Source organism: Staurois parvus, unplaced genomic scaffold (genome assembly GCF_062004578.1).
Source record: "Staurois parvus isolate SC_StPar_1 unplaced genomic scaffold, SC_StPar_1.0 ptg001642l, whole genome shotgun sequence".
In the NCBI taxonomy this organism is placed as follows: domain Eukaryota; kingdom Metazoa; phylum Chordata; class Amphibia; order Anura; family Ranidae; genus Staurois; species Staurois parvus.
The window spans coordinates 1,372,381-1,399,190 of record NW_028319438.1 but is presented as its reverse complement, the minus strand read 5'-3'; the positions used below and the strand labels follow the sequence as shown (position 1 = coordinate 1,399,190).

The 26,810-nt window shown below is 43.5% G+C and overlaps 1 protein-coding gene across 1 annotated transcript; it reads left to right on the top strand.

Moving 5' to 3' along the window:
• Positions 1–8,929: 8,929 nt before the first annotated feature.
• On the top strand, positions 8,930–26,274 carry LOC149434901 (transmembrane 4 L6 family member 4-like). The gene is made up of 5 exons (XM_089663241.1): positions 8,930–9,161; positions 13,135–13,200; positions 18,684–18,853; positions 20,381–20,591; positions 25,926–26,274. The coding sequence occupies exons 1-4, from the start codon at positions 8,979–8,981 to the stop codon at positions 20,577–20,579; spliced, it is 618 nt and encodes a 205-aa protein (XP_089519367.1). The 5' UTR covers positions 8,930–8,978; the 3' UTR covers positions 20,580–20,591; positions 25,926–26,274.
• The last annotated feature ends 536 nt before the right edge of the window (positions 26,275–26,810 follow it).

Genomic DNA, 26,810 nt, shown 5'->3' with positions numbered 1-26,810 from the left:
CTTTCAAACTCTGCCTCCCTTCACATCTGAGAATCCCTAATGTTTTCCGTGTTTCTCTTCTGAGACCGTATATCATCAACAGATTTTCCCGTCCTCATCATTATTCTTCCCCAATAGCGAGTACTTCGGATCAGTATGAAGTCAAGCAAATCTTGGATTCTAAATTCATCAGAGGAAAGCTCTTGTATCTAATTGACTGGAAGGGATATCGTCCTGAGGAGAGGTGTTGAATTCCTTCTACTGATGTTTCTGCACCCCGTCTGGTGGAATTGTTTCATCAGAGGTTTCCCCTTAAGCCTGGCCCTAAAAAAGTGGGGAGACCTCGTAAGGGGGGGGGGGGGGGGTACTGTCACAAGTTAGCCTGCAGCCTCTTGTGTGTTTACCCTTACCTCCTTGCTGCTCTTGATTCCTTCACATGTGTGTTTGTCTGTGCTCACCTATGGGCGTCGTCTGCTATTCCCTGAGTTTTATGTCCTTCCCTTCCATCACTTCCTGTCCCGCCTCCTTGTCTGCCTGTCTATTTAAGATGTGCTCCGACTAGGCCACATTGCCTGATCAACTTCATGTTGTTGGAGCTCCCGTGTGGTTCCGCTGTGTATCCTGTGTTGTCTATCTGTGTATCGACCCTGGCTTCGTTCCTGACCTTGCTAGTTTTCCGCCTGTCCTGACCTCGGCTTGCCCATTGGATTCCCTGTGTCTTCTCCCTTGCACCCTGCTCCCGCTAGCGGTCTCCTCCACCTCAGCTGGGTGTACCTGGGGGTCGCGACCTGGTCCCAGCCTGCTGCAAGTCCATCTCCACCATCAGGGGCCCTGGTGAACAAGCAGGTTGGGGCTTAGATTCTGCTCCCTGGGGAACCCCAAGCTGTGGACCTATAGAGCTCACTACCATAGACGTGACACTCAAACTGAATGCAGGAGATTAAGTGCACCACACCCACAAGACATAATGGAAATCTACAGTGAAGTAAATAAGTATTTGATCCCCTGCTGATTTTGAATGTTTGCCCACTCACAAAGAAATGATCAGTCTAAAAATGTTAGGTGTATTGTAACACTGAGAGACTGAACAGCAACAAAAAATTCAGCAGAAATGCATGTCTAACAAATGATGACTGATCTGCATGTTCATGAGGGAAATAAGTATTTGATTCCCTATCATTCAGCAGGATTTCTGGCTACCAGGTGTCTCTCATACAGGTAACAAGCTGAGATCAGAAGCAGTCTCTTAAAGGGAGGGCTATTAATCTCATTTTGTTACCTGTATAAAAGACACCTGTCCACAGGAGCAATCAAACCATCAGATTCCAAACTCTCCACTATGGCAAAGACCAAAGAGCTGTCCAAGGATGTCAGGGACAAGATTATAGACCTACACAAGGCTGGACTGGGCTAACAAACTATCGCCAAGCAGCTTGGTGAGAGGGTGACAACAGTTGGTGCAATCATTCGGAAATGGAAGAAACACAAAACAACTGTCAGTCTCCCTAGGTCTGGTGCACCATGCAAGATCTCATCTTGTGGAGTGTCAATGATCACGAGAACTGAGGAGTCATCCCAGAACTGCGCAGCTAAGCAACAAGAAAGCTGCAGGTGCACTGCGTTGCTCCAGGTAAACCGCAACACATCAGTGTGAAAGCAGCCTTATAGGGGACTCAGGACAGTAAGGGCGTGTTTACATCTGTGGTTGGGGGGGTGGTAAAACCCCATAGTTGAGACCCTGCGACCCTGCCCCATGCTCCAGGCGGCATTTGTGGCCTCCCTGTCACATTCTGTTTTACACTTGGACAGGAGGGGCAGAATAAACAGGAACTGGTCCTCTCCATTTTCCTCCTGCAACTGCTGAAGTCTTGCTTCTCCTGCTCTTCCTCCCACCGGTATTCAGCGGCTGCAGGAGGAAAATGTTCAATATGCTATCCAAAATAAAAAGCTCAAAATTCTGAACCAATTCATTTCATTGTGCTCCGTGGCCGTTTACCAAATCACTTACGTGACCCTCGCTCCTCAGAAAGGTTGAGCACCCCTAGTCTAGAACGTCCTACCCCAACCTGTATGGCTATTACCTACTCTGGCTTCCTTTAGCTAATCCTGAAAACACATCTATTCAGGGAAGCCTGTACAACCTCTGACAAGTGAACTTTTACTTTTGCTATCAACTCATCCCTTGCCCCATAGATTGTAAGCTCTTGTGAGCAGGCGCTCCTGATGACCTCATATGACGAAACATGTAGAGCGGGGCTTGATAGAGCTACACTTGTCCTCTGAGAAGGAATTGCTTGTTGCTAGGATTTAAAGTGCCATACAGATTGTTTTTATGTAAGTGCAATTTCAAATGTTTTTTACCTAATAAATACGGTGTTACGCTGTGGAAGTCTCCCTTTGATGTTTTTACGGTGGTGGAGGAGTACTGTCAGGGGTGGACTGACAACTCATGGGGCCCCCAGGCAATAGAAAATCATGGGGCCCCTGTGTCCTGGCCCACACTCAAACCACACCCAAAAAAGGTACCAGGAGCATCTCCTGGGGCCCCCTACTGACCCTGGGCCCTCGGGAAGTGCCTGAGTGCCTAAATGGTCAGTCCACCCCTGAGTACTTTGGAGGTTCTGGAGGAATTTTGTCGTAAACGATTGATCCAGAGGTATTTCCACTATGGAGTCTGTCATCAGCGTATAGAAGTGTCAAGACCGCACAGACTGCTAACTTTCCTGCAGGAGAGCGCTGCAACATCTCATGCGATATTTGACCTACCAATCCAGGTGGTCAATTATCTGTGGTGAGTGGAGCTATGGAGGGGGAGCACTAATTGGAGCACTACGCATAGAGAATAGCTATGGATAAGAAGATTGACTACTGTATCACTTAATATTCACACCGGATGCGGGTGGGAGTTACTTTGGGTTTTTTTTTTAACTTTCAATATTTTTGGAACTTTTATATGTTTGCACAATTATTGGGACTTTAATATATATATATATATATATATATATATATATATATATTGTTTTATACAATTTCACTGCATACACAGTTTCATGGCATTGTATAGGTGCTAGCACCTTGTATTTAGTTATTGGTTTATTTGGGATTTAGCCACTGGGGAGGAGGGATATAATTGTCAGCCCACAGGACATTATAGCACATGTACATTTGTGGCGACCCTTTGTGTAGTAGGGAGGTCATTAATTTACTTAATTTATTATGTAAAGTAGATTTTGGGAGAGGCAGCAATTTTTATGTTTTCTTGTGAGCAGGGCCCTCCTAACCTTCTTATATTGTAGCTGTACTCTGCTGTCTCCCTTTATATTGTAAAGCACTGCAGAAACTGTCAGCGCTATATAAAAATATAATAATACTTACAATTTAACTTTAAAAATGTATGTAACACATTAACGTGGTTCTAAAGGTTCAAGGTTTTTTACTTTTACAGTTGTGTTCAAAATAATAGCAGTGTGTTGAAAAAAGTGACTAAAGCTCAAAATCCTTCTAATAGCTTTTATTTCCATCCACACAAATTATTATTATTATTATACAGTATTTATATAGCGCCAAAGGGTATGCTCAGCGTTGTACAGTAGCAAGGGGGACAGAACATGAGACGAGACAGTAACATTACAATACACGAGGGGATCGAGGGCCCTGCTCTTTCGAGCTTACAATCTAGGAGATTGCATTGGGAACACTACACATTCTATTCCAAATCAAAACATGAAGAAAAATAGATCAAATTTGTGTTGTTCCTCTAAAAAAATGAAGAAAAGTGAATATTAGACGGTTCAAAAAAATAGCAGTGTTTGTATTCTTCTTTACAAACTCAAACATTCACTATATAAACTGAAAAATGTTTGAAGATTTTGCTTTCCTTTGAATGACTTCATGAATATTTGGTTGTAGTCGCACTGTTTCTGAGAACTGCTGTACATCTGTGTTGCATGGAGTCACCCAACTTCTGGCCCCTGTGATCAGGTATTCCAGCCCAGGATGATTGGACGACATTCCACAGTTCTTCTCTATTTCTTGGTTTTGCCTCAGAAACGGCATTTTTGATGTCACCCCACAAGTTTTCTATTGGATTAAGATCCGGGGATTGGGCTGGCCACTCCATAATGTCCATCTTGTTGGTCTGGAACCAAGATGTTGCACGTTTACTGGTGTGTTTGGGGTCGTTGTCTTGTTGGAACACCCATTTCAAGGGCATTTCCTCTTCAGCATAAGGCAGCATGACCTCTTCAAGTATTCTGATGTATTCAAACTGATCCATGATCCCTGGTATGCGATAAATAGGCCCAACACCGTAGTATGAGAAACATCCCCATATCATGATGCTTGCACCACCATGCTTCACTGTCTTCACAGTGTACTGTGGCTTGAATTCAGTGTTTGGGGGTCGTCTGACAAACTGCCTCCGCCCACTAGACCCAAAAAGAACAATCTTACTTTCATCAGTCCACAAAATGTTGCACCATTTCTCTTTAGGCCAGTCAATGTGCTCTTTGGCAAATTGTAACCTCTTCAGCACACGTATTTTTTCCAACAGTGGGACTTTGCGGGGACTTCTTGCAGATAGCTTGGCTTCACATAGGCGTCTTCTAATTGTAACAGTCCTCACAGGGAACTTTACACCTTCTTTCATCTTCCTGGAGTTGATTGTTGGCTGAGTCCGCGCCATTTTGGCTATTCTTCTATCCATTCGAATGGTAGTTTTTCGCTTTCTTCCACATCTTTCAGGTTTTGGTTGCCATTTTAAAGCATTTGCCATCATTTTAGCTGAGCAGCCGATCATTTTCTGCACTTCTGTATATGTTTTCCCCTCTCCAATCAACTTTTTAATCAAGGTACGCTGTTCTTCTGAACAATGTCTGGAACGACCCATTTTCCTCAGAATTTCAGAGAGAAATGCACTGTAACCAGCATGTACAACATTTGCTGCCTTCCTTCCTTAAATAAGGGCAATAATTGCCACCTGTTTTTCAAAGAATGAATGACCTCACTAATAGAACTCCACACTGCTATTATTTTGAACATGCCCCTTTCAATGAGTGATTCAATGACACAGAATCAGCAGCATGCATGTCATGACTGTTGGGTCTGTTTGATTTCTATTACTCTACTACACCTGCTAGTAAATTATTTGCCATGTAGAAATATCATTTCTACCAAAAACAGTGATTGATGCGGTTAGTGATTTCTGACTGCTATTATTTTGAACACAACTGTATGTATTCTTTGCATGAAGGTAAAAAAACTTTCTGTGTGCAGCATCTCCCCCACCAATCCTTGCCTCAGCCCCCTCTAATTAAGCAATGTTCTTGACAGCCTGCGCTGTCTGGGGACTATTCCTCCTCATTGGCTAAGACAGCAACGGGAGCCCATTGGCTCCCGCTGTGGTCAATCACAGCCAGTGAGCCAATGATTAGAAAGTGGGGGTAGGACTGAGTTGCGGCTCTATGTGTCCTATGGACGCATAGAGCAGCAGCTCGGAGACGTGCATGCAGAGGTGCCCCCAAGGCAAGCGGCTTTCCCTAGGGGCACTGCTTGAGGAGCAGGAGCCAGCAGCACCAGAGAGGACCCGAAAAGAAGAGGATCTAGTCTACAGTACAGGACATGGGTCTTCAGTCATAACGGATGGGTTATATATTGCCCCTTCAGGTGATTGGCTGCTGGCAAAGCCACTCAAAGCTCTATCCATTCCCTTATAGAACCCCATCCCACCATGTGATCCTATTTTTGCTAGTGTCCTCAGGTGATGGATGCATCTCTGTAGGAGAGAAAATATATTTAGTGATTTCTAAGTTGACAGGAACTGATGCCAGGGGAATGGTCACTACACCCTGAGGTGTTCAGGGAGATCTGACTTTGCTGCAGGACTCTGGGCAAGGACCTCCTGTCATCCAGATTCAACTATGTACCTGCAGCATGACACGCCTATACGGAGGACGGGACTTTAGTGTAAATTTATAAGTTTCCTTTAGAAGCCACACTTCATCTAAAGGTAACTATGGGTCTACTGGGTATCAAAATCCTTCTGCTGACTCAGATTTATTGGTAATGCTAAGCAGATAAAACCTGTTGGCCAGCAACCAGCATCTTTATAGCTATTGCTGGATCAGGATACTTTTTACTTTGACCCTAAATATCAGCAAAACAAGGCAGGTAATAGAAGGTAAAGAGGTCAGTGTTTAATAAGATACAATATTCAGGTCTCAGTAAAACCATGGAAGTCAGAAACCAAATAATTGTGGAAAATGTATGAGAACACAACCTTTATATTCACTGAAGACCAGTGACAACAGTAACACTTTATATTCATGAGAGTGCAGCCCGTCCATTCACTAAAGACCAGGGACATCACCAGTACTTCTGTAGAGCTACCCCTGTAGGAGCTGCTGTATTGGATGGGTCCTCTGTTCTTTGCCTTGACCTTCTCAAGAACCTCAGCCCCTCAGACACACAAGGCTGAGTGTACCAACATACAATATCACAGGAAATCACTCAAAGTATGCAACAGTAGTGTTTTAACAAAGAAAATAGGTGCCAAACCAGGTAGCAAAGGCAAACTTAAAATATTGTCACCAATATGGTTGGTAACCAGGCAAGCTGAAATGAATTAACAATGGTAATAATACAATTTAGAATACAATGTGATTAACAGTAAGGACTATGCATCACACCTTGATGTGAGGAGCACTCTGATGGGACCCTGGTGTAAGGAGCACTCTGATGGGACCCTGGTGGAAGGAGCACTCTGATGAGACCCTGATGTGAGGAGCACTGTGAAGGGGACCATGATGTAAACAGCACTCTGATGGGACCTTGATGTGAGGAGCACTCTGATGGGACTCTGGTGTAAGGAGCACTCTTATGGGTCCCTGATGTGAGGAGCACTGTGAAGCGGACCATGATGTAAACAGCACTCTGATGGGACCTTGATGTGAGGAGCACTCTGATGTGACTCTGGTGTAAGGAGCACTCTTATGGAACCCTGATGCGAGGAGCACTGTGAAGGGGACCGTGATGTAAACAAAGCTCTGATGGGACCCTTGATGTGAGGAGCACTCTGATGGGACCCTGATGAGAGGAGCCCTCTAATGGGGACCCAGATGTAAGGAGCACTCTGAAGTAAACAGCACTCTGATGGGACCCTGATGAGAGGAGCCCTTTAATGGGGACCCAGATGTAAGGAGCACTCTGACGTAAACAGCACTCTGATGGGACCCTGATGAGAGGAGCCCTCTAATGGGGACCCAGATGAACGGAGCACTCTGATGTAAAGAGAAGTCTGATGATACCCCAGTGTAAGGAGCACTCTGAAGAGACCCTGGCTTGAGGAGCACTGTGAAGAGGACCATGATGTAAAGAGCAATCTGATGAGAGCTTTGTATAAGGAGCATTTTGATGGGGACCATGATGTAAGGAGCACTGCAATGGGACCCTGGTGTAAAAAGCACCCTGATGGGGATCCTGGTGTAAGGAGCTGTCTGATGGGGGCCTTGATGAGAGGAGCCCTCTAATGGGCACCCAGATGTAAGGAGCACTCTGAAGTAAACAGCACTCTGATGGGACCCTGATGAGGGGTGCCCTCTAATGGGGACCCAGATGTAAGGAGCACTCTGAAGTAAACAGCACTCTGATGGGACCCTGATGAGAGGAGCCCTCTAATGGGGACCCAGATGTAAGGAGCACTCTGATGTAAAGAGCAGTCTGATGATACCCCAGTGTAAGGAGCACTCTGAAGAGACCCTGGCGTGAGGAGCACTGTGAAGAGGACCATGATGTAAAGAGCAATCTGATGGGAGCCTAGTGTAAGGAGCATTTTGATGGGGACCGTGATGTAAGGAGCACTGCAATGGGACCCTGGAGTAAAAAAGCACCCTAATGGGGATCCTGGTGTAAGGAGCTCTCTGATGGGGGCCTTGATGTGAGGAGCACTCTGATGGGACCCTGATGAGGGGAGCCCTCTAATGGGGACCTACATGTAAGGAGCACTCTGATGTAAACAGCATTCTGATGGAACCCTTGATGTGAGGAGCACTCTGATGGGACCCTGATGAGAGAAGCTCTCTAATGGGGACGCATATGTAAGCAGCACTCTGATGTAAAGAGCAATCTGATGGTACCCTAGTGTAGGGAGCACTCTGACGAGACCCTGGTGTGAGGAGCACTGTGAAGTGGACCATGATGTAAAAAGCACTCTGATGGGACCCTTGTGTAAGGAGCACTCTGATGGGGACCCTGATGTAAGGAGCACTCCAATAGGACCCTGGTGTAAAAAGCACTCTGATGGGGATCCGGGTGTAAGGAGCTCTCTGATGGGGGCCTTGATATAAGGAGCACTCTGATGAGGACCCTGATGTAGGGAGCATTCTGAAGGAGACCCTGGTGTAAAGGGGACTCTGAAAGGGATTTTTTTTCGGCCCACGAATATTTGTAAAACATAGGATATGGCCCTCCTACTGAAAAGATTGGGGACCCATGGGCTATAGCATAGTTGAGCTTTCACTTCTCATGTATGCATGTTAAGAAATGGAACAGAAAACCACTCTTTACCTTAATGAAAACAAAAGTTATATTTAAGGCTCTTTTGAGTTAAACACAAATAGATAAAGCATGTCACATGTAAGTGGTATATACTGTGGGTACAGGAGGTCAAGTGATTAAAGATTCCAGAATCCTTTGGAAGAGCTGCTTCAAGGTTACTACAGCTGCATGCAATTTTTTTAGCCTTGTAAATCTCTGCACTATCATATCATACATTGTCACATGGTTGTCATTATGTCATTTTTTCACATGGAAAATTGTGCGTAAGACTCTGTCTCTGAAATAAGTTCTTTTTTCCAGTCCAAACGTCACCATCATGTAAGTCATTGTTATCAGAGGGCTGGGTCTGGTGTGGGAATATAAGGGACCAGGATCTAGCATCTTTTCACAGACCCCTCTACTTCCACTTTTTCAGATCTCTACGCCTGGATCGCCCACTGCTCGCCATGTGTACTGGAAAATGTTCCAAGTTTATTGGGATCTCCCTCTACCCCATGGTCGCCATTGCCCTGGTCTGCAACGTGCTGCAGTTTTTCCCGGGATGGGATATTGAACCCATACGCAATACAGATACACAGATGACTCCAGAAGTTCTGTACCTTGGGGGAGTCCTTGGCGGCGGATTACTGGTACTAATTATATTGTCATTTATAATTTCAAAGTGCAAATGCCTAAGTCATTGATAATTGATTTCTCAGTTATGGGTCAATACTATCAACTGGCATCTGAAAGGTTCACGTAGGCGGGCTTTGATAGTGAACGCTACATTTTAGTGGAAGTTTCAGCATTCAGCATAATGCTATTCAAACGCATGCATTCAAGGGCAAAAACCTGAGATGAATCAAAATGGGGCCAATTGCAGCAAAGAAATGATCAAGCCTCAGAATGGTTATCCATAGAAACATAGAACAGTAACGGCAGAAAAAGACCAAGTGTTCCATCAAGTCCACCCATTTTGTTTGTTTTTTCCGTTAGCGGTTTTATAGATCATTGCTGATGTCAAGCATGTTTGCAGCTATTTACGGTTGACTGGCTCACTACCTCTGCTGGTAGTTTATTCCAAGCATCAACTACTCTTTCAGTAAAATAATACTTTCTGAGATTAGTTTTGAGCTTTCCTCCAGTTAGTTTAGTTCTTGATTTTGGTTCACTGTTGAAAATCCTGCCCTCCTGATTCTTATTCACCCCCAGGGGCGGACTGACCATTTGGAAACTCAGGCACTGCCCGAGGGCCTGGGGTCAGTAGGGGGCCCCATAAGATGCCCATGGTACCTTTTTCATAGGCTTTTTTGAGTTTGGGCAAAGACACGGGCCCCACGATCCCCTATTGCCCGGGGGCCCCATAAGTTGTCAGTCCGCCCCTGTTCACCCCCTTGATGTATTTAATGGTTTCAGTTCATTCTCCCCTTTCCCTTCTTTCCTCCAGACTGTACATGTTAAGTTCCTGAAGTCACTCTTGATATATTTTATCCCCCAGACTTTTTACCATTTTTGTTACCCGTCTCTGGACTCGTTCTTTCTTATCAATATCTTTTTGTAAGTGAGGTCTCCAGAAATGGACACAGTATTCTAAATGAGGTCTAACTAAAGATCTATATAGGGGAATTAGGACCTCCTTCTTCCTGCTGGTGACCCCTCTAATGATATAATGATCTATATAGGGGAATCAGGACCTCCTTCCTCCTGCTGGTGACCCCTCTAGCGATATAAAGATCTATATAGAGGAATCAGGACCTCCTTCCTCCTGCCGGTGACCCCTCTAGTGATATAAAGATCTATATAGGGGAATCAGGACCTCCTTCCTCCTGCTGGTGACCCCTCTAGTGATATAAAGATCTATATAGAGGAATCAGGACCTCCTTCCTCCTGCTGGTGACCCCTCTAGTGATATCTAAAGATCTATATAGGGGAATCAGGACCTCCTTCCTCCTGTTGATGACCCCTCTAGTGATATAAAGATCTATATAGGGGAATCAGGACCTCCTTCCTCCTGCTGGTGACCCCTCTAGCGATATAAAGATCTATATAGAGGAATCAGGACCTCCTTCCTCCTGCTGGTGACCCCTCTAGTGATATCTAAAGATCTATATAGAGGGGAATCAGGACCTCCTTCCTCCTGCTGATGACCCCTCTAGTGATATAAAGATCTATATAGGGGAATCAGGACCTCCTTCCTCCTGCTGGTGACCCCTCTAGTGGTAAAGAATTATATAGAGAAATCAGGACCTCCTTCCTCCTACTGATGACCCCTCTAGCGATATAAAGATCTATATAGGCAAATCAGGACCTCCTTCCTCCTGCTGGTGACCCCTCTAGTGATATAAAGACCTATATAGAGGAATCAGGACCTCCTTCCTCCTTCTGGTGACCCCTCCAGTGATATAAAGATCTATATAGAGGAATCAGGACCTCCTCACTCCTGCTGGTGACCCCTCTAGCGGTATAAAGATCTATATAGAGGAATCAGGACCTCCTTCCTCCTGCTGGTGACCACTCTAGCGATATAAAGATCTATATAGGGGAATCAGGACCTCCTTCCTCCTGCCAGTGACCCCTCTAGCGATATATAGATCTATATAGGGGAATCAGGACCTCCTTCCTCCTGCTGGTGACCCCTCTAGCGATATAAAGATCTATATAGGGGAATCAGGACCTCCTCCCTGTTGCTGGTGATCCCTCTAGTGATGCATCCTAGAATTCTATTCGCTTTTCCCACTACCTGGCCACACTTTTTGCAATTATCTGAAATCAGTATCCCTAAGTTCTTTTCCCGTGTAGTGCTGGCCAACACTGTACCCCCAATGTTGTACTCTCTCAAGGGATTCTTTTTCCCTAGGTGCATTATTTTACATTTAGAAACACTGAACTGCAATCCACATTATTAATTAATACAACCGGAAATCTATAGATTGTTCTGGCCCACAGCCATAGCCATGGCACATGGCCATACATTAGAGAAACCCACAGGCAGGCGTATTTTTCAAATTTTATGTTCTGAAAAATACACCCATACACATGAAACTGCAAGTGTCAGCAGTTACGCACATTATAGCTGTGTATTCTGCAATACATGTCAGTGGGCTGAATTACACTGCATCTGTGGCTTTGGGGTTCCACAACAACCAGTATATTCTATTCTGTATGCCCATATGCCCTAATGTACGGCCACAAGCCTTAGATGCAGAAAAGCAAAAGTTGAACTACACAAGCCTTTAATTCCTCACACAGGACAGTTAAGATCCGTTTACACTTCTACGCCATGATAACACTCAGTACCTGCGTTATTGCTATGCAGTGCCAATCAGCTTCAATGCCTCCCCACTAAGGCAATGCATTGTAGCATGCCGTGATGCACAGCAACGCATGGTAACGCACTGCAATGCATTGCATGACAAAAACAGGGTCATGTGTAACTTTTACCATGTTGGCAGCCCATTCATTTTCATTGGACTGCCTTGATGCAACAGAAACTAACACGCAACATAACACTGGTTAATGGATGGGTCCTTAGGGATAGGAAGTTAGTAGCAGAGAGTTTTTCATTAAAAAAAAAAAAAAAACAGAATCCAAACTAACAAACAATTTTCTCTAGACAGAAGAAAGCTGTGTAGATAAATGATCAGAGATAGACCAATATATATATATGGGCAGCACAGTGGCTAAATGGTTAGCACTTCCACCTGGCAGTACTAGGGTCATTGGTTTGAATCCCAACCTGCCTGGGGTTTGCATGTTCTTCCTGTTCCTGTGTGTGTTTCCTCCAGGTACTCCGGTTTCCTCCCACACTCCAAAGACATGCTGGGAGGTGAATTGGCTCCTGTCTAAATTGTCCCTAGTATGTGTATGTATGAATGTGAGTTAGGGACCTTAGATTGTACACCCCTTGAGGGTTAGGGACCTTAGATTGTACACCCCTTGAGGGTTAGGGACCTTAGATTGTACGCCCCTTGAGGGTTAGGGACCTTAGATTGTACGCCCCTTGAGGGTTAGGGACCTTAGATTGTACGCCCCTTGAGGGTTAGGGACCTTAGATTGTACGCCCCTTGAGGGTTAGGGACCTTAGATTGTACACCCCTTGAGGGTTAGGGACCTTAGATTGTACGCCCCTTGAGGGTTAGGGACCTTAGATTGTACGCCCCTTGAGGGTTAGGGACCTTAGATTGTACGCCCCTTGAGGGTTAGGGACCTTAGATTGTACGCCCCTTGAGGGTTAGGGACCTTAGATTGTACACCCCTTGAGGGTTAGGGACCTTAGATTGTACACCCCTTGAGGGTTAGGGACCTTAGATTGTACACCCCTTGAGGGTTAGGGACCTTAGATTGTATTCCCCTTGAGGGTTAGGGACCTTAGATTGTACGCCCCTTGAGGGTTAGGGACCTTAGATTGTACACCCCTTGAGGGTTAGGGACTGATGTGAATGTACAATATATATGTAAAGCGCTGTATAAATTGATGGTGCTATATAAGTACCTGAAATAAATAAATATAGTTATAAATACAAAATTATTAATAATAAATGCATAATTTATATTGGCAAGCATTACGTGTGTTTATTATGTGAATTTACTCTTTTCCACTAATTTTATTTTACTTTCCCCTAGGTCCTGATTCCAGCCGTTCACATCCAGGCGACAGGACGGCAAGGATGCTGCAACAACCGCTGTGGGGTATGTTCCTGATTGGATGTTGCTTACACATAGCGGGGCCTAATTGTATTGCTTTTTTTGATGAAAATGTAGGGCTCAATCACATAGACAGTCAAGGCAAGAGGAAGGAGGGCCATCTGAAGTGTAGCTTTAAATCTGAACTCCAGGCAAACAGCTAAACACTCAGATTATATATAATCTCCTCGCACGACCTCCTGCTCTCTAGCTCCCTTGTCTCCTCCTCCCATGCTTGTCTCCAGGACTTCTCCAGAGCTTCTCCCATCCTCTGGAACTCTCTACCCCAATTTGTTAGACTATCGCCTATTCTGCTCACTTTTAGGTGATCTCTGAAAACCTATCTCTTCAGGGAAGCCTATCCTGTCCTCAGCTAATAATGGAATCTTCTACTCCTCCTACCAGTCCATCCCCCACAGTTACTACCTTTTATTACCATTAACAATAACATATAAAGCCATTTATAACTCTGCCCCAAATTATATCACCAATCTTGTCTCCAAATATCACCCAAACCGTACTCTCCGCTCCTCGCACGACCTCCTGCTCTCTAACTCCCTTGGCTCCTCCTCCCATGCTCGTCTCCAGGATTTCCCCCATCCTCTAGAACTCTCTACCCCAATTTATCAGACTATCGCCTACTCTGCTCACTTTTAGGCGTTATGAAAAGCAGCTAATAATGGAATCTTCTACTCCTCCTACCAGTCCATCCCCCACAGTTACTACCTTTTGTACCACTATCCCCTTCCTCTTAGATTGTAAGCTCCCAGGATCAGGGCCCTCCTATCCCTCTTGTATTGAACTGTATTGTTGCTGTATTGTCTCCTGTTATATTGTAAAGCGCTGAGCAAACTGTTGGTGCTATAAATCCTGTATAATAATAATAAAAATAACAATAATCATTTATATATATATATATATATGAGCCGGTTCACCTGCCAAAGAACTTGCATTTCTGTCAATCCAGTCTTGAAAGTCACACAGCTCTGCCACACAGCACTGTGCCATCTGGTGGAGCAGAAGACCTAATTTTTCTCGGCTACAGTTCAGGTCTTGTCTCTCCACCATCCCATGACTGGATAGCGAAAGGAAAAGCAGCGGAGTGATGAGCTCATCTCTCTCACTCTGCTCTCTTCTTCTATCAGCATGTTCCTTGTTAGCTCATGAGCATTGACCACAAATGATTGGCTCCTTGTGCCGCTACTCCCTCTCCCAGTCTGAGCTTTGCTGTACAGGGATTGCAAGAGGCTGATACCAGGTCAAATTCAGCAACCTACACCACACTTGTATATCTGGGGTTCAGCTTTAAGTAGCATGATGACATTTTGGGGGCTCTATGCTACAGCAACCAATCAAAAAGCAGGTCACTGGAGATGGATAACTGAAATATTAATGGCTGCTTTGGGTTACCCCCCCCCCCCTCCCCCAGGCTTTCATACTGATCCCCTGGCTTCAATAATTACCAGACACTCGTTGGAGCTCTTGTTTCAGGTCAGGTGTTCAGAAAACTAGCATTTCGAGCAACAGGTCAGAAATGGCAATCCTTCTCCTCCTCTCAGCATTGGTGTGCTTTATGATATATTAAAGCTGCACTCCGGGCTAACAAAAAAAATAAATAAAAGAAGGGAAATTTGAAGCATCTGAACAAAGTCCTGTTTGCCTGGCAACAGATGAAATATATGTTATGCTAGTGAGATTAAAAAGTCACTTGACCATCTGCAATATAATTATCTTATCTTGTGTGCAATAATGGAGGCAGGTAAAGTCATCTAACCATGTCTGGGTCATTCCGGCTCTCCTCACCGCTGCATGGGCTCCCCCTGCTGGATAAAAGTGAGCACAGCACGGGGTGGGGTGACTACTTTGTCTGAGAGGTAGAGCTGGGGACTCCAGTAGAATCATCCCAAGCCATACAAGGCAGTTGCAGGGGTGGACTGACCATTTGGAAACTCGGGCACTGTAGGGGGCCCCATGAGATGCCCCTGGTACCTTTTTCATAGGCTTTTTTGAGTTTGGGCAAGGACACAGGGGCCCCATGATCCAGTATTGCCCGGGGGCCCCATGAGTTGTCAGTCCGCCCCTAGGCAGTTGTGTGGTTCTTCTAGCCAGACGCATAAAAACAAAGATCCAGGACCTTCCAAGGGGAAAACCCATGCGTCCGTAGATGTACCGAGGGTCTCAGCAAGGTCCTAAAGGCTGGCCAGAGCCCTTCAGCACATCTGCACACGTGTGGAATTCTCACAGCAGAAAGGAGGAAGTGCTGTCCAGCACACAAAAAAAAATCAAAAGCAATAGTAGGGGGGAGAGAAGGCTGGAGCCATTTTTGAAGATCTGCTTTAAGATAAAAAAACTTTTTTTTTTTTTTACTGTCATCAATACTATTTAAAAAAACAATTATTAATAATTAAAAGTAGAGAAAAATAAAAGCAGCAGGAAAATAACCATTAAGGGGAGAAGGGGAAGGAGGAGTTGAATAGGAATGATTAGGGTAAACGAAGAGTTAAACCTTTTATTTTTCACTTGTTAAGGGTCTTTAACTGACATTTTATGCAGAATGAAGCTCACCCTATTTATCTGCATATGAATGAAACAGCATTAATAAAAAAAGGTTTTAATGTTACTTTGTAACTTTTTTGTCTAGGGTCAATAGGATATTTACAAATACTGTGTCAAACTGCCGATTTGTGACAATAGCAGCTTTTGCTTTACAGCTCATTTACACAACTCCTGACTGTCATTTTGACAGTTGGGAAATGCTAGTAAGTGCAAGGGAGAGGGGAAGCAAAGGGACAGAAGGACAGGACATGCTACACACGTTCTCTGTACATCTATGATATTATTTTGAAAGTGTGTAGCATGTCCAGTGTCTCCACAACTGATTGAATTGTATGTCATGCCAGGGTACTAGGTGTAATCCTGGACTCCCATCTGTCCTTCACCCCCAAATCCAATCCCTGTCCAAATCTTGTAGACTTCACCTCCGCAACATCTCCAACCTCCGCAACATCTCCAACCTCCGCAACATCTCCAAGATACGCCCGTTCCTAACCTCGGAAACTACTAAGCAATTCATTCACTCCCTGGCTATCTCTCGCCTTGATTATTGTAACTCCCTCCTCATTGGCCGACCTCTTCGCAGGCTATCACCTCTTCAATCTATCATGAATACTGCTGCCAGACTCATCCACCTTACTAACCGTTCCATATCTGCCATCCCTCTCCGCCAATCCCTCCTCTGGCCTCCACTCAATGTCCTCCATCCCTCTCTGCCAATCCCTCCACTGGCCTCCACTCAGTGTCCTCCATCCCTCCCAGCCAATCCCTCCACTCAGTGTCCCCCATCCCTCTCTGCCAATCCCTCCACTGACCTCCACTCAGTGTCGTCCATCCCTCTCTGCCAATCCCTCCACTGACCTCCACTCAGTGTCCTCCATCCCTCTCTGCCAATCCCTCCACTGGCCTCCACTCAGTGTCCTCCATCCCTCTCTGCCAATCCCTCCACTGGCCTCCACTCAGTGTCCTCCATCCCTCTCTGCCAATCCCTCCACTGGCCTCCACTCAGTGTCCTTCATCCCTCTCTGCCAATCCCTCCACTGACCTCCACTCAGTGTCCTCCATCCCTTTCTGCCAATCCCCCCATTGGCCTCCACTCAGTGTCCTCCATCCCTTTCTGCCAATCCCTCCACTGACCTCCACTCAGTGTCCTCCACCTCTCTCTGCCAATCCCTCCACTGGCTTCCCATTGCCCAACGGATAAAATTCAAAACATTAACAATAACATATAAAGCCATTTATAACTCCGCCCCAAATTATATCACCAATCTTGTCTCCAAATATCACCCAAACCGTACTCTCCGCTCCTCGCACGACCTCCTGCTCTCTAACTCCCTTGTCTCATCCTCCCATGCTCATCTCCAGGACTTTTACAGAGCTTCCCCCATCCTCTGGAACTCTCTACTCCAATTTATCAGACTATCACCTACTCTGCTCACTTTTAGGCGCTCTGAAAATCAGCTAATAATGGAATCTTCTATTCCTCCTACCAGTCCATCCCCCACAGTTTCTATCTTTTCTACCACTAGCCCCTCCCTGTTAGATTGTAAGCTCCAAGGAGCAGGGCCCTCCTAACCCTCTTGTATTGAACTGTATTGTTGCTGTATTGTCTCCCGTTATGTTGTAAAGCGCTGAGCAAACTGTCGGCGCTATATAAGTCAGAGGGTTATTTCAGGTCAGGGCTGAGAGGCTCTGCAGGTCAGTTCCTTGACACCTCCCTCTGCTCTAGAGATCTTAGAGAAGATTCTGGAAGCAGTGGGCAGGGGCGAGGAGGGGCTGGCCTGCACACTTAGGGGACCCTGGCCAAGCAGGAGGCCTGGCATGGGGTCAAAGCAGCCCTTAAATGTGAAAGAGCCTGCTCAGCAGCAGGAAAGTTCAGGTGGAAGATGAAGTGAGAGGCTGGAGAGCAGGAGCCTTGGAGAGGGCCCAGATGGGAAGGGGCTCACCTACATACAGCAGAGCTGAGAAGGAAGAAACCTAAGTAACTATTGGCCCACAGGGCGAGGACCATCTGTGCAGCAGGGAAGAAGCAGCCCAGCAGAAGGCCTGAGAGCAACAACCTATCAGCTCACAGGCAGAGGACTGAGTGAGTAGACCTGCACCCCCTGGGCCAGAAATGGAAAGGAGCACTCTAATGGGTAACTGAATTAACTTGCTACCCGGGCTGTCCTTTATTTAAAGTGACAGGCACTGGATTCCCTGCCCAGGGATTCTTTCAGATAGCTGGATACAGGAGTATCTGGGGTCTGCAGTGGTACACCAGGAGATGCTGGCTAGCTCTCCAAGAAGAGAATTTTTGCTGTTAAAGAGACTTGTGCATAGTTCCAGGAAGATTGTCCTCAGTTGCCTTTCCCTTGGTCATCCCATACACCCCTTACTCCACCCAAGTTCAAATTTTAAATATTTTTCATCTATTTTGTAATAAAAAACGCATTTCAACATGCAGTGTGTGTATATATATATATATATATATATATATATATATATATATATATATATTTATTTATTGAAATATATTATATATATTGAATACGGCCAAAATTGTAGCATTTCAAATATATGTCAATATATTTGGGAAGAGTATTTTTAAAATATATTTCAAATATATTTTTCTTCCATATGGGTTATTAAATGAATATTATACTATGCAGCAATGTTCCATACCTTTCTATAATATCATTTTATGCTATACTACTATGCAGTCTGCATTATTGAATTATTTTGTATTTTATTATATTATTTAACATTTCGCTGGATTTTCCAACAATACTGATAAAAAGGGAAAAGCAGAGAAGATTTCTAATCTTAATAATAATCTAAGCTCTCCCTTCTCTCAAAACTACCCAAAAAATGTTTTGTCTGGAGTTAAAGTTTAAAGTCATAACATTGAAGATTTCAATTGGTGCATGACATATTTCCCCCCTTTTCTCCTGCAGATGTTCCTGTCAATCATCTTTGCTGCTATTGGCGTGGCTGGATCACTGTACGGTTTTGTGGTATCCATTGTGGGCATGGCGAAAGGACCAGTATGCCAGTACCGGACTCTCCTAAACCTTACTCAGCTCAAATGGGGCCGGCCCTTTGACTCTGAGCTAGAAGATTTCAGGTAAGACCTGCCAATAAATTGAACCTAAAAGAAGCACCAGTTTTATGGAAAGGCCTTCCTTTCCTACCCAAAAAACCTTATTTGCAATGCAGCTCTTTGTGGTGACCCTAAGTCTTTTAGTTGAACTCTATGTAATTATTGGAGCCCGTTTGGATCAAAAGTCCTGACTGTATGTGGGTCCTCAACTCCAACCCAAGACATTTATTTGTTCCCTATGACCATCTGTGAAGTTTCATAGCCTCTATTGCCCACTGTAGTTCTGCCAATTAACATCTGGAGATCTGGGAAGGGGGAATGCTGTAAGCGAGATCTCATGATAAGCAGAAGCTGATGCTCCACAGGTTCATGGATTGATCTAAAGACCGTATGGGTTCTTACAGACAGAGAAATATGCAACCCTTCAGCACTCTTGTTACTTTACTTTGGGCCAGGTGACTTGTCTGCAACACTCTTATGGTAAAAGCAGTAACAACAATGTAGCACTTTGAGGCAAATGAACCCTTTGCCATTTTTGTAGTGCCTTCGGATCCAAAGTCTTGAGTGTACATGGAACCTCAACTTCAGCACAAATCAATTAGAGGTTCCATATGACCAACTATCAAGTTCCGTGGCCTCTAGTACCCACTGAAGTTCTGTCAATTAACATTTGAATACCAGGGAGAGGGTAGGGGGGGGTCGTAGAATGCTGGAGGTGAGACTTAGTTTCATGAGGAGCAGAAGTTGAGGCTTCACCTAGGCTTTATTTGAAGACTGTCATGCAACCCTTGAGCACTCTTCTTACCTTTTATTGTAGGCCAGGACATCTTGAACATTTGTTGACTTAAAGAGTAGGCATTAGTTATATTAGAAATCTCATTTTTAGTGGCAGGCAGGATAGCAGCCTGGAACCTTTTGTGACACACAAGACTGTGTTACTGGCAATCAGAAATATGATGTGTTGGGGGGCTGTGTAACATTTTGCCATCCGAAGCTGCAAACTTTGTTGCCAACTGTTATTACAAAGAAGATATGGAGCATGTGCCCTGGCTGCCCATGTCCAGTAATACCTCTGCTAGACAGGTAGACAGCCTCCTCACTTTTCAAGGCTTCATTTCAATGTTGTGTGTAGTGATCCTTCAACCATGGTTACTTCTAAACACGAGGAAGACCCCACAATGGGTTAGCAGGGTTAGAACCAGGGGTGGACTGACAACTCATGGGGCCCCCGGGCAAGAGGGGATCATGGGGCCCCTGTGTCCTTACCCGAACTCAAAAAAGCCTATGAAAAAGGTACCAGGGGCATCTCATGGGGCCCCCTACTGACCCCGGGCCCTCGGGCAGTGCCAGAGTTTCCAAATGGTCAGTCCACCCCTGGTTAGGACTCTTTACCATGTTAACTCCAACCAGCTGTACCCCTGAACCGTGAAAGTTTTTAGGAACAACACCTCTTAAGGTGGAAAAGGAACTCTTTCAGTGCTGCCCATACTTAGCAAAGTCACTTTTTTTAAGAAGTAGGATAACATTTGTTGTTTTCCTTCTCTCCTGCAGCAATGACAATTACCTGTTCAACACAGATATCTGGAGCACCTGCGTCTACCCCGAGGGAGTGGTGGTTTTCAATGTCGTCCTGTTCTCCCTTGTGCTGTTTGCCACTGGCGTCTCTCTCATCCTCTGTACCATCCAGGTCTTGAACGGGCTGTTCGGCTGCCTCTGCGGAACTTGCCGGGATAAAAGTGACTTGGACTAACCGCTAGTTCAGGTATGACTGTTACTCACGATTAAAGGAACTCTAAACAAATCACCTGCTGTCTAAAAATACTAGGTGCCAAGCTATCAATCTAAGGTTTAGGGGTTCCTGGAGCTGTGGCTGATTGACACCTTGTCTGATGGAGCCTGCACAGTCCAATGCCACTTGGCAAATCCAGCAACCTGAAATGAATTATCTTCTTTGCTGTCTGTAAGGGTAGCATTTTGACTACCGCTGTGCCACTGGTTTATTCTTTCTATTGACTGCCAATGCATAAGGCATTTTCCCATTGCTCCAAGATGAATTGATTTAAGTAAGAGTTCCATAAAACCTGAAAATTATTTTTATATTATAGTTTATTATATTTATTTAAAGGGGGTCCTTTGGGGTAAAGAGGCTGAGAAAAGCTGTTCAAAGCATTGAAGACATTGGATTAGGATTATAACCTGGGAACTAATATTCTCAAAAGGGAAGGCCAACAATGGCCGCCTCTAATGACAAGGTGTACTTTAACTGCAACTGTCTTCAAAAACCACTGTAGCTGTAACTGGCTGCAAATGACGCAGTGAATATGGAGGGCGATGCAGAACAGAACACAAGGTAACACAACACAACTGAACAGAACACAAGGAACACAACATAACTGAACAGAACACAAGGTAACACAACATAACTGAACAGAACACAAGGAACACAACATAACACAACAGAACACAAGGTAACACAACACAACTGAACAGAACACAAGGCAACACAACATAACTGAACATAACGCAAGGTAACACAACATAACACAACAGAACACAAGGTAACACAACACAACTGAACAGAACACAAGGTAACACAACATAACTGAACAGAACACAAGGAACACAACATAACACAACAGAACACAAGGTAACACAACACAACTGAACAGAACACAAGGTAACACAACATAACACAACAGAACACAAGGTAACACAACACAACTGAACAGAACACAAGGTAACACAACACAACTGAACAGAACACAAGGTAACACAACATAACTGAACAGAACACAAGGTAACACAACATAACTGAACAGAACACAAGGTAACACAACATAATACAACAGAAGACAAGGTAACACAAAATAACTGAACATAACACAAGGTAACACAACTACAACTGAACAGAACACAAGGTAACACAAAATAACTGTACAGAACACAAGGTAACACAACATAACTGTACAGAACACAAGGTAACACAACACAACTGAACAGAACACAAGGTAACACAACATAACTGAACAGAACACAAGGTAACACAACATAACTGAACAGAACACAAGGTAACACAACATAACTGAACAGAACACAAGGTAACACAACTACAACTGAACAGAACACAAGGTAACACAAAATAACTGTACAGAACACAAGGTAACACAACACAACTGAACAGAACACAAGGTAACACAACACAACTGAACATAACACAAGGTAACACAACATAACTGAACAGAACACAAGGTAACACAACATAACTGAACAGAACACAAGGTAACACAACATAACTGAACATAACACAAGGTAACACAACACTACTGAACAGAACACAAGGTAACACAACATAACTGAACAGAACACAAGGTAACACAACATAACTGAACAGAACACAAGGTAACGCAACTACAACTGAACAGAACACAAGGTAGCACAACATAACTGAACAGAACACAAGGAACACAACATAACACAACAGAACACAAGGTAACACAACATAACTGTACAGAACACAAGGTAACACAACACAACTGAACAGAAGACAAGGTAACACAACAGAACACAACAGAACACAAGGTAACACAACATAGCACAACAGAACACAAGGTAACACAACATAACTGAACAGAACACAAGGTAACACAACATAACTGAACAGAACACAAGGTAACACAACACAACTGAACAGAACACAAGGTAACACAACAGACCACAACAGAACACAAGGTAACACAACATAACACAACAGACCACAAGGTAACACAACATAACTGAACAGAACACAAGGTAACACAACATAACTGAACAGAACACAAGGTAGCACAACATAACACAACAGAACACAAGGAACACAACATAACTGAACATAACACAAGGTAACACAACATAACTGAACATAACACAAGGTAACACAACATAACTGAACAGAACACAAGGTAACGCAACATAACTGAACAGAACACAAGGAACACAACATAACTGAACAGAACACAAGGAACACAACATAACTGAACAGAACACAAGGTAACACAACACAACTGAACATAACACAAGGTAACACAACACAACTGAACATAACACAAGGTAACGCAACATAACTGAACAGAACACAAGGTAACACAACATAACACAACAGAACACAAGGTAACACAACATAACTGAACAGAACACAAGGTAACACAACATAACACAACAGAACACAAGGTAACACAACATAACTGAACAGAACACAAGGTAACACAACATAACACAACAGACCACAAGGTAACGCAGCATAACTGAACAGAACACAAGGTAACGCAACATAACTGAACAGAACACAAGGTAACACAACATAACTGAACATAACACAAGGTAACACAACATAACTGAACAGAACACAAGGTAACACAACATAATACAACAGAAGACAAGGTAACACAACATAACTGAACATAACACAAGGTAACACAACTACAACTGAACAGAACACAAGGTAACACAAAATAACTGTACAGAACACAAGGTAACACAACATAACTGTACAGAACACAAGGTAACACAACACAACTGAACAGAACACAAGGTAACACAACATAACTGAACATAACACAAGGTAACACAACATAACTGAACAGAACACAAGGTAACACAACATAACTGAACAGAACACAAGGTAACACAACTACAACTGAACAGAACACAAGGTAGCACAAAATAACTGTACAGAACACAAGGTAACACAACACAACTGAACAGAACACAAGGTAACACAACACAACTGAACATAACACAAGGTAACACAACATAACTGAACAGAACACAAGGTAACACAACTGAACAGAACACAAGGTAACACAACATAACTGAACATAACACAAGGTAACACAACATAACTGAACAGAACACAAGGTAACATAACACAACTGAACAGAACACAAGGTAACATAACACAACTGAACATAACACAAGGTAGCACAACATAACTGAACAGAACACAAGGTAACACAACATAACTGAACAGAACACAAGGTAACACAACACTACTGAACAGAACACAAGGTAACACAACATAACTGAACAGAACACAAGGTAACACAACATAACTGAACAGAACACAAGGCAACACAACATAACTGAACAGAACACAAGGTAACGCAACTACAACTGAACAGAACACAAGGTAGCACAACATAACTGAACAGAACACAAGGAACACAACATAACACAACAGAACACAAGGTAACACAACATAACTGTACAGAACACAAGGTAACACAACACAACTGAACAGAAGACAAGGTAACACAACAGAACACAACAGAACACAAGGTAACACAACATAACACAACAGAACACAAGGTAACACAACATAACACAACAGAACACAAGGTAACACAACATAACTGAACAGAACACAAGGTAACACAACATAACTGAACAGAACACAAGGTAACACAACACAACTGAACAGAACACAAGGTAACACAACAGAACACAACAGAACACAAGGTAACACAACATAACACAACAGAACACAAGGTAACACAACATAACTGAACAGAACACAAGGTAACACAACATAACTGAACAGAACACAAGGTAACACAACACAACTGAACAGAACACAAGGTAACACAACAGAACACAACAGAACACAAGGTAACACAACATAACACAACAGACCACAAGGTAACACAACATAACTGAACAGAACACAAGGTAACACAACATAACACAACAGAACACAAGGAACACAACATAACTGAACATAACACAAGGTAACACAACATAACTGAACATAACACAAGGTAACACAACATAACTGAACAGAACACAAGGTAACACAACATAACTGAACAGAACACAAGGTAACACAACTACAACTGAACATAACACAAGGAACACAACATAACTGAACATAACACAAGGTAACACAACATAACTGAACAGAACACAAGGTAACACAACATAACACAACAGAACACAAGGTAACACAACATAACTGAACATAACACAAGGTAACGCAACATAACTGAACAGAACACAAGGTAACACAACATAACACAACAGAACACAAGGTAACACAACATAACTGAACAGAACACAAGGTAACACAACATAACTGAACAGAACACAAGGTAACGCAACATAACTGAACAGAACACAAGGTAACGCAACATAACTGAACAGAACACAAGGTAACACAACATAACTGAACAGAACACAAGGTAACACAACATAACACAACAGAACACAAGGTAACACAACATAACTGAACAGAACACAAGGTAACGCAACATAACTGAACAGAACACAAGGTAACGCAGCATAACTGAACAGAACACAAGGTAACAAAACTACAACTGAACAGAACACAAGGTAACACAACACAACTGAACAGAACACAAGGTAACACAACATAACTGAACAGAACACAAGGTAACGCAACATAACTGAACAGAACACAAGGTAACACAACTGAACAGAACGCAAGGTAACACAACATAACACAACAGAACACAAGGTAACGCAACACAACTGAACAGAACACAAGGTAACACAACACAACTGAACAGAACACAAGGTAACACAACACAACTGAACAGAACACAAGGTAACACAACACAACTGAACAGAACACAAGGTAACACAACACAACTGAACAGAACACAAGGTAACACAACATAACTGAACAGAACACATAAAGTAAACATAAGCTAATATCACATAAAGTAACCTAACTGAACGTAACCCATCATAAAGCAATGTAATTGAATGTAAAAAATAATGTAACTTAACTAAATACAGCATAATATTTAATAAAACATAACATAAAATAACATGACAAATGGGGGATTTACTAAAACTGGCGCACACAGAATCTGGTGCAGCTCTGCATAGCAACCAATCAGCATCCAGGTTTTATTGTCAAAGCTTATCTGAACAAGATGAAGTTAGAAGCTGATTGGCACAGCTGCACCAGATTCTGAGTGCTTTAGTTTTAGTAAATCCCCCCAATGTATCATAGCTGAACATAAGTTATGTTTAGTTAGTCATAATAACTACACATATTTCACATAAAACATGTCATTTCTTCTTTTTTTTTATGCAGATCGAGAATTATTTTGATTTGCTGACAGGTCCATCAGAAGCTCCTCCTCTTATCTTCCATAACTCCTCCCACCACAAAGGCTGGCTCCTTTGATCTTTTGGACCTGAACACCTGCTGTCATTCTTATGGAGCACCTGTTAACCTCTAGTGTGCAATGAAGAGGGAATGAAGAGGTGATCTATTCACATGAGACAGGATGAAGGGACACTGTCCACCCTGACTGGCTTCTCTAGCAGAGAATGTTCTGGGAAATTTTCCAAATGTGTATATATGGGTTTTTTATTCCTGTTTTTATCATTTAAGTTGATGTTAATTTGTTAATAAACTGAGATGTAGACGTGTTTGAAAATTTGGGATTCGAGTTATTTGTAATGCTACCATTTTAAAGGTGTAATCCACTCCATACTGAACTAAGGCAAGTGCCCTCCACCAGAGTTCCCACCTCTATATCTCTTCATCCAGCTTGGGTCTTACTTATCCTGCTACGTTCTTCATAATATGAGATGACTGAAATGTTAAATTGGGAACATCAGACTAGGGTTGGCCATACCATATATTTGCTATTTCTGGCACCCAAGTAGCTCCCGTGGATAAGCTTCAGCTCCAGGCTTACTCCAAAGCCTAAGTAGACCCTCAGTACAGCTTTAGCCTTGGAGTCAATCCAAGAATCTCAGTGAGTTGCACCTACACACCAGTTCTGGTTTAGGAAACTTCTATTTTGCCTCCAGAGCTGCCACAATAGTTTTCAATGACCCCTGGAGTTTGCTCCAGATTTTCCAAGACACCTAGTTCTAGTTCCATAGCTGCTTCAAGACCCCCAGCTCCAAAGCTGCTCTAAGAGACTTAGCTTCAAAGTTGCTCTGAGACCCCCAGCTCCAGAGATGC

Coding starts and splice junctions, on each gene's coding strand:
- LOC149434901 (XM_089663241.1), top strand. CDS start 8,979: ATGTGTACTGGAAAATGTTCCAAGTTTATTGGGATCTCCCTCTACCCC. Junction 9,162..13,134: donor TCCTTGGCGGCGGATTACTG/GTACTAATTATA, acceptor ACTTTCCCCTAG/GTCCTGATTCCAGCCGTTCA. Junction 18,854..20,380: donor TCTGAGCTAGAAGATTTCAG/GTAAGACCTGCC, acceptor TCTCTCCTGCAG/CAATGACAATTACCTGTTCA.